Source organism: Nilaparvata lugens, chromosome 3, assembly GCF_014356525.2.
Source record: "Nilaparvata lugens isolate BPH chromosome 3, ASM1435652v1, whole genome shotgun sequence".
Classification (NCBI taxonomy): domain Eukaryota; kingdom Metazoa; phylum Arthropoda; class Insecta; order Hemiptera; family Delphacidae; genus Nilaparvata; species Nilaparvata lugens.
In genome coordinates, this window is record NC_052506.1 from 97,147,191 (window position 1) to 97,160,192 (window position 13,002).

A 13,002-nucleotide genomic window follows, 5' to 3' on the forward strand; every position below is an offset into this window, starting at 1 on the left:
GACCTAATTTATTTTTATTCAATTTTCATCAACCTAATTGCTACAAATTTTATCTATAAGATGGTGTAAAATTATGAAGTATGTGGAGAAAGATCTCTTGATAAATAATTACGATTTCTAAAATAATTATTATTTGTTGACTCATTAATTTAAAATGAATTCAAATTGGAAAGATTTATTCTTCTAACATTAAAATGATCTCAGTATTCATTTTAGTTGAAATCAATATTGAATGAAAAAGACTAAGAAATTGTCAAAAAACCACTGATTTATTGATAATTAGAAAGACCGGTTTCGGTTATTACACCATTGTCAATCTCTGATAAACTAAAACTAAATACAAGAGCAGCAGAATTTATACTAGTACTAGTATTTACCTACTATTATAAACTCTGCTGCTCTATTTAGTTTTAGTTTATCAGAGATTGACAATGGTGTAATAACCGAAACCGGTCTTTCTAAATATCAATAAATCAGTGGTTTTTTGACAATTTCTTAGTCTTTTTCATTCAATATGAATAATTACCTCAATATCAACTTCTCAACTACACAAAAAGTGTAATTAACAATACTTATTACTCATTATTACTTTTGGTTTCATTCAAATACGTGATAGGTTTTTCATTTTTAAACCCTGCATAGCCATAATGTGATGGCTTAAAAAAAATTAAATTTGTATTAGTTATTGATAAATTAATAATTTAATTCTTAATAACTAGTTTAAAGAGCGTTAGAGAGTTCTCACTTTTGACCCACTGAATGCCAAAGTCGTTGTCTGTCTGTTTGTATGTTCTACAATAACTTGGAAAGAATTGATCAATCTTCAAATTTTGATCATGTATTCATCGAACCTTTTTACACTGGTCAAGTTTGTTGGACAACAAAATTGACTTACTTCGTTCTTTTTCAGGATATAAAAATAACATTGAAAGTGCAGAAGAAAAAAAATTGTTGAGATTTATCATTTAGTCAGCTGAAGAATTCATTGCATGCAATTACAACAGTTCTTTCATACATTCATAACAGCTGATGCTATTTGGAAGCGTGTGATAGCTTTCAAAAAGGATTCCCAATAAAACCTACTGTCAAGTTATTATTGTAGGAAATAAATTTTTAAAAGAGAAATTTCCATCATCTCTATAATTAAAAGTTGCGGGTTTCAAAGATTAAAATAAAACAGTTTTGAGCAAGTTCTCAAACCTAGGGGTCACTAGTAATTCAATTTTTATAACTAATTTATAAAAGAATTTAATTTTTAGTTGACAAAATCCTACTAGAATGTTTAGTTGACAGATTCCTCACTTGTAGCGCTCTATTATAAGTATGCGTTCGGGTATATTAATTCTCTGACAATTTTCATTCTGTAGAATTGATCAACTACTTTCTGTGGAAAACTGCCTTCTTGATTATTTTTCATGAAGTGTGTTTTGCTTTTACATAACCTAAAAAAGAGTTTTGTAAAGGACTGTTTATGTTATTTGAAAATTGAAAACAAACTATCCAAATGTCTACCTTTACTGGATATTTACAGCAGGTAATTAAAATTTTTTTAATTATAAATTATATAATTTATAAAAAGACCAGAACGAATGACACATTGAACTACCTAGTGTAATAATACTAATAGTATCATGTAGAAGAAGCAGTACAATTATACCGTGTTTTTATAATTAATATAGGTTAATTTTTTAATTGTGTCTCTTTTTTTATTTAGATTAGTACAATTTATTCATTACTAGTGCTTTCATTTGTTTTGTGGTTTTATGTAAAAACAAAATACTCTACCTACTTCAACTTACAGAACTGTATAAAATGCTCTCAGTTGCTTTGTGAATAAATTCCTAAATCCCAACCAGAACTGTAGATCAAGAAAAAGGTTGGCTTAGAAAACTGTAATATTTCTTCTTAGATCATAGAAGGTAATTGCTCGAATAGGCTAACAATTGAGTTTAAAAATTACTTCCAGGTGGTTAGACTCAACAAGAATAATTCTAGTTTACGTTATTCATCTCTTATTCTGAATAATTATAAACTAATTATTAGTTTGAGATTGATAACATGAACATTCATCTATGCCCTCGTTGAGTTTTGAACCGGCAACTTGCGGTTACAGTGTATCAAAGATTGATAGCGCTTCAAAAGTATCAAAGTACCTACAGGTACGCAAGTAATATTTTTTGCTTTCTGAAATCCATGTCTAAGTCTAGAATATATTTGATGATCATCCTCAGCAGAAGTAAGTAGGTAATTAAACTTGCATACCATAACTTGCTTACGTCTCAGTAGCGTTCATTCCTCAAATAAAATGTATCACCTTTAATCTTAATTTATTTTTTCACAGGCCTCGAATGCTTGGCTAGACAAAGATGGACAAAGACTTGCAGTGAGTATTAGGCCTTAATAGATTACTTAATGATAAAGTCTAATTCTATCAATATGTAAGATTCTACTTCAATCAAACAAACTGTGTCTGAATGAGGGGAAAACACAGAACCTGGTGTGTACCTTAAGGCGTGGTCCGCAGGCTTGTGGTGAGGTCAAACTTTTGGGTTTTGTGATGGACTACACTCTATCGTGGGAACGACATAGTGGCATGCTGTGCAATCGACTGCCCAAGGTAACTTTTTTTGATGCGGAAACTGAAGCGAAATGTGCCTGCCAACTACTCAATTTCAACCTACCATGGGCTGTTCCATAGTCATATAAGCTATTTAATAGTACTTTGGGGACATGCGGGTACTCGGGTAGCTGTGAAAGGATTCTCCTCCCATAGAAGAAAGTTCTACGTGTCATCACGTCATCGCATTACCTGGAGCATTGCTGCCCAATTTTCAAACGTCTTAGAATACTGATAGTCAGTACATGTATAGCTCCCTACGGCTCCAAAGGAGTGAATTTCATGCCTTCCGGGAGAGGGGCCTGCTGCACCACCACAATACCAAGAGACGAGGCAACATTGACCTGCCCTACTCCAGACTGTCGAAAGCACATGAATGCTACCCCTTAAGCGCAGGCCACACCAAACTCGTTTGAAGTTGAAAAAACTCGCTTTCCATGTTATTAAATTGACCAGGCCACACTGAGCTCGCTCCCGCAGAGGGAGTACCTCGGCGGTAGTTTCACTTGGCCGTGCCAGGCGAACTTTTGAAACGTCTGCTGGTGGTACTACCGCCGAGGTAGCGAGCTCGGTCTGGCCTGCACAATTTAATAACATAGAAAGCGAGTTTTAAAAGTTCGCCTTCGGTAGCGCATGCGCAGGAAACCGAGACTCGCACGTGACAATGAGTCATTCGCATGTCTACAGCGACGCAACATTAATCTAAAATAGTTTTTGAACTTCTCCTCGTCCAGCTCCAAATCTCTCATAAGATGATGGAATTCCCCATAAATTTCCCGACTCTTGTGTATTGGGTGAACCCACTTTGACCTCTTCGATACAGAATAGAGCATAATGAGTTCCTCATCACTATCGGAACTACTGTCCTCTAACCACGGTACGTTATTTCTAAGTGATTTTTGGTCACTCGAATTAATTAGCGTCACTCCTGCTGCTAGCTACTAGTACCTACAGTACTACGAGACCAAGTACAGCGCTGTGGTTGCCGGCCTTCCCCTACTACTAGAGAGTAGTGCTTTAAGGACGCTAAAACTTTTCAACAGACTGCCGATTTGTGTTCGTGAGCTGGAGTATAGGAAATTTTGTAGGCTGGTACATGAGAAACTCATCAACTACCCTCTGTACTCACTGAGAGATGATGAAACCAGTGGACTTGTGGAACAGTTTGTTTTATTATTTAGAATTACAGTCCATCTACAGAGCCACATGAAACTAACTATCTGCAGCCATCTCAATTTATTTGTGTTTTAATTATTTTAAACTTTGATGCAGTCTGTCTGGCGACTGCCGGTCATGCACTGAATATACTGATTAACTCAATCTCAGTTGCGTATAAGACCTTAATATACAGAGCGCAATTTTCATGCTATTATGTTCCTCTATGCTATTTTGAGTTTCTTCGATCCCTACTATTGTATTGTTATATTGCAGCAATCATCTGTTGTGTAGGGACATCTTTCTATATCGATCTTTGAGCCAAAGTTTCCGTGAGAGATTCTATGTTCAAATTTTTCGAAGATGTGAAGAGTCTGTCACCATACCGAAGTAGTGAAGTCCTCTCTCATGATACGCTGTTCTGTGTTTATTAATAGTGAGGTCCAAGTTATAATGGCAGTAGAGATAGATAGGATAACAACGTTGCCGACTTGTCAATGCCTTCTATAGACGGTAGCTGATATAGGCTTATTGATGTAATATCAACTTTTCATTCTCGTTTAAAATAATCAATTTTTTCCATTATGCAAGAATTCATATTTTCTAATAATTTCATATTGAATGTTCATAATTAAGATGAAATATTGTGTTAATTATTAATTCTACATTGTGAAAAGACGATCTGGCAATAGAGTAAAGCGAGAATTAGATAGCGTTATCCGATTTGTTGTATGATAGACAAGGATAGCAATAGCATTGCTAATCAAATACTGTCATTATAATATAATTATAACACTGAAGGAGACATAATATGTAAGACATAATAATAAGACATATAAGGTTTTAAAACCTGTTGTCTCCATGTACAGGGTCTGTATAATAAGTAACCGGACTGACGGACTCGATGAACCCGGGCGGTTAGTCGACGGAACACCGGCACAAAGAGTTTGTGCCTCCCGACCAAACTGTAAACAACCAGTACTACAGAGAGGTGCTCCGTCGACTAACCGTCCGGGTTCATCGAGTCCGTCCGGGGACTGCCGATTCTTGGATCCTCCATCACGACAATGCTCCGTCGCACATCTGCCTGCTCGTCACCGAGCAGTTGGCCAAGTAGTCGAGGGTAACGTTGCCACATCCTCCTTACAGCCCGGATATGGCACCACCGGACTTCTTTTTGTTCCCCAAGATCAAGAGACAACTTGAGGGGACGCGGTTCGGGACTCTGGAAAACGTTCAATGTGCTAAGACGAGGGCTCTAACCGGCATAGAGGTTGCCGACTTCCAGGGAGCGTTCAGGAATTTGAAAATCCGGTATCAGCGTGTTATCGACTCCAATAGGGACTACTTTGAAGATATCTAATGAAAAATTGTACATATTTTGCCCATAAACAATTTCCTGAGGTCAGTCCGGTTACTTATTATACAGACTATGTATGTGTTTATGCAAATGAATAACAGTGTTCTGATGAAAAATAACGTGGACCTCACTATAGGATAATACAGTATGGAGGACTTTTGACGAGTATCATATGAGTTGGGCTCAGATGTATGTCTATTTTGAATAGTGCCAAAGACGTTGATGATAATAATTTATTTGTTTTGTAGGACTTTCTATCGCTTCACCACCACCACGTGAGGTTGATCACCTGTTTCAACAGCAATACAGAAATGCTGATCGAAATGCACGTCGACCAGGACTTGGAGGAAATGTTGACCGCCCATTTGCAGTAAGTTAATTCCATCTCATCTGAAGCAATGTCATTCCTGCCTAGTGCATTCAAGCAAGCGCGGTTAAAAGGGCGGGAATAGCTGAAATGAGTGACATTTGTTTGACGTTTTTAAACTTTTTTGAGCGCTCAAAGTTGAATAAAGTACATTCGTCGAGTTCAAAGCCAAATTTCAAGCAGCCCGGAAAAGTTATTTTGAGTTGCAGCCATACCAATCTCTCGAATTGCATAGCCAAGACAATCTTTTACGTTCAACACTTTACTTTCCCCTGCATGATTCATTTGTTTTCTAAGTTATTGTTTTCTTTTACTTTAGTTCATGGTTTATGATGTTGTTTTAGTTGTAACTTAGAATTGTATAGAGGGTTAAGTGTAAGAGAGGGTCGGCTGCGCCCTAACTTCGCCCTCCTAGGTTTTTAATAAAGGCAGCGATTCAATTCATGAAAAACCTTAACAGTTAATACAGGGTGAGCATAAAGTCTTGCCCTGATTTTAAAAATTTACTACAGAATAACCGTTTGACATAATAATTTAAATCCGGCGCTGTTACATAGGTTAGTGTTAGTAGTTTTTTGACCAATAGTTGGCGCTAGTGGTCCTAAACAATGACGCTGTCTGTTAGTTCACGTTAGTTGCGGTCAAAATGGCGACGAAGCAGGAAAAAGCACAATGTGTGCTTTGGTTTCACGAAACGAAATCGCCCATCAGTGTTCAGCGTAATTTTCGGGCTTCTTATGGACGCAGCCCTTCGCCATACCAGTTGCTGACATCGACGAATTGAAGGCTAGGATACAAGCTGCTGTGGGTACTGTGACAGAACACATGTTACAAAACACCTGGCGAGAACTGGAATACCGCTTCGACATTCTCCATGCTACCAAGGGGGCACACGTTGAAGTTTACGAACGTAAGTGATATTAAAAAAAACTACTATATGTCAAACGGTTATTCTGTAATAAATTTTTAAAATAAGGGCAAGACTTTATGCTCACCCTGTACTTCTCACCCTTCATCACATGTCCCAACAATTCCAATTTCCTTCTTTCTATCGTTGAAATGACTTCACATTCCTTTGCCATTAGTAAGAGTACATTTCTATTATATAATTCACAAATCATATTAAAATCTATAATATTTCACAAATACAGAGTGAGCATAAATTATTGAACACATTTCATAGGTGAATAAAAAGTTACAAATAGCCTATAATTATCGGCTATATTTACGCCTACTTTGGTGGCAAACATTGGTGTAGCTTCTACAATCTGCGATGATCTTCAAAGATTTCGAAGAAACACAGTTGACTCAATTGTGTGGGGAGACAGAGCGCCAGGAGAAAGCTATGTGCGTTCTGTGATTTCAAGAAAGCAGATAATCGGCTATTACCGTTTTAAGACTTTTTTGTTTGGAGTATGGCCGTGAAAAATGAGTTGTATGCAAGGAAGGTATGTAATATTAATGAACTAAAACGAAAAATTGAAGACATCACTTTAGATGGACAATGTTTGGTGTGAAATTGAATATCGTCTAGATTTTTATTTTTATTTATACATTTCTAGTCCACTGACCACCTGTAAAAGGGGTATAAGAATTTGTCATTAATCAAACTGTAAACTGTTATCTACTTCTTAAACCACCATCTTGAGGTTTGTAAAAATCTTTGTACAGGGTCTTTCTAAATGATGGACCCATTTTCAAAAATTGGTATTAAAGTAAAAATGCAAAATGGACAACCTTTATACCAATGGAAAGAGAAAGTTTCAAGGTTTTTTTTAATACCTTACAAGTGTTCACTATGGTCTCCGGCTGCTGCACGATCTGCGGAACTGTATCACTGCTGCCGTGCACTCAATAACACCAGATACGCTTTCTCGCGTGTGGGACTAGTTTGGCTACCGCGTAGATGTTTGCCGTGCAGCAGCCGGAGGCCACATTGAACATTTGTAAGGTAACTTATTGAAAAAAACTTTGAAACTTTCTCCTTCCATTGGTATAAAAGTTGTCCATTTTGCATTTTTACTTTGATAAATACCAATTTTTGAAAATGGGTTCATCATTTAGAAAGACCCTGTATTCTTCCACTGAGTAGGCACATATGGATAGTAGCTCTTTTTCAATAAAAGTTTGAAAACTTTAGCTGACGTTTCTTTTATGTGAGAAGGCAATAAGTTGTACATCCGGATACCCGAACTCCTTACCCCTCGCTCATGCATAGTACTTCAGTGTGCATCATCTCTCAAATTATTTCTGTATCTGATCGTAGATATTCTATGAGCAACAGAAGGTGCAAACTTGAACTTGTTGAACTTGTCTTGTGTTATGAATAAAACTATTTGAATTTGGTTTTCAATAAATCAATATCCATGTAAGTACACTTATTCGTTAATTTTATTCTCCTATCAAATGTGTTCAATAATTTATGCTCATTCTTTATAATTCACAAATAATATTAAAATATATAATCATATTATATTAAGCGAGCAATTTCTGTATATCTGTTTATATTTTTATATCTGGTTATTTATGTTCAACGGATCTCGAAAACGGCTCTAACGATTTTCACGAAATTCGGAACATAGTAGGTTTATGATATAAGAATTCGATTGTACTAGGTCTCATCCCTGGGAAAACTCGCTGAAGGACATGCAAAGGATAACAATTATTCATCCTTGGAAAAACAGATGATAATTTCGTCGTCTGTCGAAACAGAAGATGAGTGTGTGGGAGAGAGACAGAATTATTTCCAGCTGTGTAATCATCAGCGAGAAATTTTAATCGACTTGATCAAAATAATCTGATTTGTTGACATGACATGATAATCATTCTAAACTAGAGTATATAATAATTTTCAAAGTTATTCATTATTTGACAATTTTAAGTGATTAGAGAGTGTTATTCAATTTGGTTTGTAAATAATCTAAACTAGAACTTTCTTGTTTTTAAATGTTTGGACTGAAAATTTAACCTGAATTCAAGTGTATGGGGAACATAACCTACTTTCTGGACTATTTATAGTGTCTAAATCAAAATTCGAGGAAGAAACAGTTTTGGGCAGCATGCAGCTACCAACAGGCCGTGATGCAAGCACTGGGCAAACAGTTGCAGCAGCTGAAGGACGACAACTGGCTGCTGCCCGTCATGGCCACCGTCTGCCTCGACCTGCGGCTGACCGCCATCAAGGCCGACCACAACAAACCGCCGCACTGCCTCGAGAAGGCCGCAGAGGCGCTCATGACCTGCTTCCGCATCTGTGCGGCTGACAAGTGAGTCACCAACACCATCCACATAACAACACATCCCATGGTGTCACTGTGTATCAAGTTGAGATGATACTGTTATGTATTATATTGTGGTGATTCTGTACATTTATACTGTGGTGATATCATACAGAAAAGATAGCTTAAGAAGACATCCCATGGTGTCATGTATCAAGTTGAGATACACAAGAGAAAAGGTAGCATAAGAAGATATCCCATGGTGTCGTTTATCAAGTTGAGATGATACTGTAAAATTTTTGGTTATACCATACATAATCTATATATATAAAAGCGAAATGGCACTCACTCACTGACTGACTGACTCACTCACTCACTCACTCGCAGAACTAATAATCTACCGGACCAAAAACGTTCAAATTTGGAGGGTATGTTCAGTTGGCCCTTTAGAGGCGCACTAAGAATTCTTTTGGCAATATTTTAACTATAAGGGTGGTTTTTAAGGGTTTAAAGTTCGTATTTAGCATGTATATTCTTCTTATTCTCTTAATTATAATTGAAAAATGTCCATACCATATGTTAATATAGAACTATAATCTAGAGAGAGTACCTCTTCGAAACAGTTGTCAACTGATAACTAAATTAATAATTTTGTCAGGTTGGCATTAAGTTGAGTTGACTTTGTTAGGTTGGCACCAAGTTGAAGATTGAAATGCATTTATCGCGGAAAAATTGATTGGGCACTGCTACTTCAATCAGAGCTATTCCTGGGAATATTATATTACTAGCCGTCAGGTTCGCTTCGCTCGCCATATCCGTTTAGCCAGACGTTTAGTCTGGACAACCGAATGAACATATGATAAAAATGCTCATTCGCTCGCCTGCTGATGGCTAGTGTATCATAAAATCACTTCACTTATGGGCTACTTTATTCAAATAAATAAATAAAATCTTGTAGTACCCTTTTTAAAGTTTTTAATAAAGGGTACTACTAGTAGTTCTGTGAACAGTAGACCTCGCGCAGTTATAAACCGCAGCCTCATCTTATACTGTCCATCAGAGTAAATCCTGTCTGTATGTCGTGTTGGTGAGATATGGGTTTCCCCAAATATGTCTCCTCAACAATAAAAATTGTACAGATACAAAAGAAAAATAATACGAAATTATGCAATAATAAATAATACAAACAACGAAAATACCACCTAATTCAAAAATGAAAAATACAAAGATTTCAAATACTTATGAAAAAAGTAAAAATAAAACAAATTGAGGATTCAAAATTCCAAAACTTATAAAAATCAAAGAATATAATAACAAACAATGAACAAAAATTTTATCAATATAATAAATAATAACATTTATAACTGAACGACATCCCAAACCATATGCACATATTATTATTATCAAACTGATACACCAACTATTTATTCGATCAGATCATGCTTACACAAGATTTAATTATTATCATAATAACGCTTTCCGGAATTTAGCGCGAGAAAACCAGAAAACATCTAGGCGCCCAGACAAGCTGTTATAAGTTCTTTGCATCCTATTTGATAGTGCAAAAAATTGCATTCATTGAGGCATGCAATTTATAGTCTACACAGCTGCGGATTTTTCATCAAGTTACATTGAGATATTGAATTGCATGCGTCATGGCATGCGATTTATAATCAACTCGACAGCTGATTTATGATGAATAATTCTATAGTCTTATTTTACTCTAATATTGGCGTATGAAGGTGGCTCCTTTTTCCTTTTATATTATCCTTGAAATGTAAAATTTCCAAAAACCTTGTATATACGTCGACGCGCAATCTAAAAAGGCACATAACTGTCAAATTTCATGAAAATCTATTACCGCGTTTCGCCGTAAATACGCAACATATAAACATTTGAACATTAAGAGAAATGCCAAACCGTCGACTTGAATCTTAGACCTCACTTCGCTCGGTCAACAAGTTTTTATATTGTTTTTATTGATAATGTATCATATTGTGGTGATACTGTATCATATTGTGGCTACTGTATCATTTGTGGTGATATCATAGACAAAAGATAGCTTAAGAAGATATCCCATGGTATCGTGTATCAAGTTGAGATGAAACTGTATCATGTTGTGGTGATACCAGAGAGAAAAGATAGCATAAAAAGGTATCCCATGGTAAAAGGCGTTTCTGTTCCAATTTCCACTGTTAACTCAAGCGATAGTCCTATAGTGAGGTCCACGTTATAATGGCAGTGGAAAAAGATAGGAGAAAAACGTTGCCAAACCTCTGTCTTGTCAATGCCTTTTATAGACGGTAGCTGATACAGGTTTATTGATGTAATATTAACTGTTCATTCTTGTTTAAAATAATCAATTATATTTTATTAAGCAAGAAATTATTTATCAATTTCATATTAATGAATTTACATAATTCAGATGAAATGTTTTGTTAATTATTAATTCTACATTGTTGAAAGACGATCTGGCAACAGAGCAAAGTGAGAAAGAGATAGCGCTATCCGCTGTGTTGAATGATAGACAAGGATAGCAATACCATTGTCAATCAAACACTATAACGTGAACATCACAAAATCGTGAAGCAATGTGACGCTGTAGTCTCTCATAGTGTGCGATTCTTCGATACACTCTCACCCGGCCAAAACAGTAATAATAGACAGTAGTCGACAGTGATCGGCTTGAGTTAACAAAACGTAAAGTAGACTTGATATTATTTGGGACATAAATAACAACTTATACTATGGGATATCTTCTAATGCAAAATGAGATATCTTTGCTCTATGACATAATCTATAAGTTCATCAGATTCGATGACACATTGGATTTTTATGTTCATTCCTTAGAACCAGTCATATCATAGTATATCATAGGTATCTATGGTGAGGTCCACGCTATAATGGCAGTGTTTGATTGGCAATGGTATTGCTATCCTTGTCTATCATTCAACAAAGCGGATAGCGCTATCTCTTTCTCGCTTTGCTCTGTTGCCAGATTATTTTTTAACAATGTAAAAATATGATTATTTAACAAAATATTCAATATTGATTATGAAAATTCATAATAAAAATATGATTTTTTATTGAAAAAATATAATTGATTATTTCCAAACGAGAATGAACAGTTAATATTACATCAATAAACCAATATCAGTTACCGTCTATAAAAGGCATTGACAAGACAGAGGTTTGGCAACGTTTTTCTCCTATCTTTTTCCACTGCCATTATAACATGGACCTTACTATATAGTGTGATTCACTTTATAAAGGACATAATGTGTGATAGATACGCTTCTAATTTCTGTGTTAGTACAATAATCCATCAAAGTAGATCCTTTCAAATACAAATTGGTTTATATAATAAGAGAGAGTAGGGTTGTGTTTGTTCGTTTGTTCGCATCAAAACATGTCAACTTGTGGATTGCATACCGGAAAAACGGGAATGATTTAGATCTCCAAATTTTTCACATAGATTCTAAAAATATCAATCTCGTGCACCTGGAAGCCCAAATTTTAATTTTCCTTCTAGATTCTTCAGAATTAATGTTTAAATTTCATTAATGGTACATTCGATTTCATTAAAAAATCACCAAATCGTATGGTCGAAATTGAAAAAGGAACATCTGTTTCTATATTGCTTTCTACCTGGAAAACATAGTTTTGAAACTTCGTTTTCCTGATGCAATGTTTAAGGCCATTCCACACAGCAGTAGTAGTGATAATGAGTTGGTTTTATTGTATTCGGTGACAGCACGGGACCAGTGGGTACATCCAATCAATAAAAAAAGGAAGACCTATGGCGAATTCCATCATTTAATGCGCGACCTTGAGGCTGACAATGATAGTATACGTTCTATACGATAGTATACGTCTAGTATACGTTCTGCGCATGCTCGGACCAAAACGTGGCCGGACACGTTTGAAAAGATCGCTCAGAGAGCCAACGGTAGCCACGCGTGGCTAGTATAGCAAGCGTTGCCGCGTGGCCGTGGCTGCTATGTGAATTGCTTCATTTGATTAGCTAGGAAGCGATGTTTTGAAAAGTAGCTAGCGTGCGTCCAGCCACGCACGCCACGTGCTGTGTGGAATGGCCTTTAGGCCTACATGTGGCATGGATTATTAATTTTTTAGCTACAACAATTTTTGAGACAAAGTGCTAAATAAACGTCTACAGTTTCATCAATCCTGTATCGGCAATATGAAAACGCATGCAGTTAATATGTCTTTGAATGAAGGTGTTGTTATTTACATAAAGAAATTGTATTCTTCCATTTTTATTTAA

At 36.0% G+C, this 13,002-nt stretch overlaps 1 protein-coding gene across 1 annotated transcript in view; it reads left to right on the forward strand.

Annotated features, from left to right (window-relative positions):
* Positions 1-7,405: 7,405 nt before the first annotated feature.
* The window catches only part of LOC111052712 (PCI domain-containing protein 2), a 28,590-nt gene continuing 22,993 nt past the window's right edge, over positions 7,406-13,002 (forward strand). Inside the window, exons 1-2 of the mRNA XM_039422982.1 lie at positions 7,406-7,450; positions 8,524-8,765. Coding sequence (XP_039278916.1) covers positions 7,406-7,450; positions 8,524-8,765 — 287 coding nt within the window. The remainder of the gene's footprint in view (positions 7,451-8,523; positions 8,766-13,002) is intronic.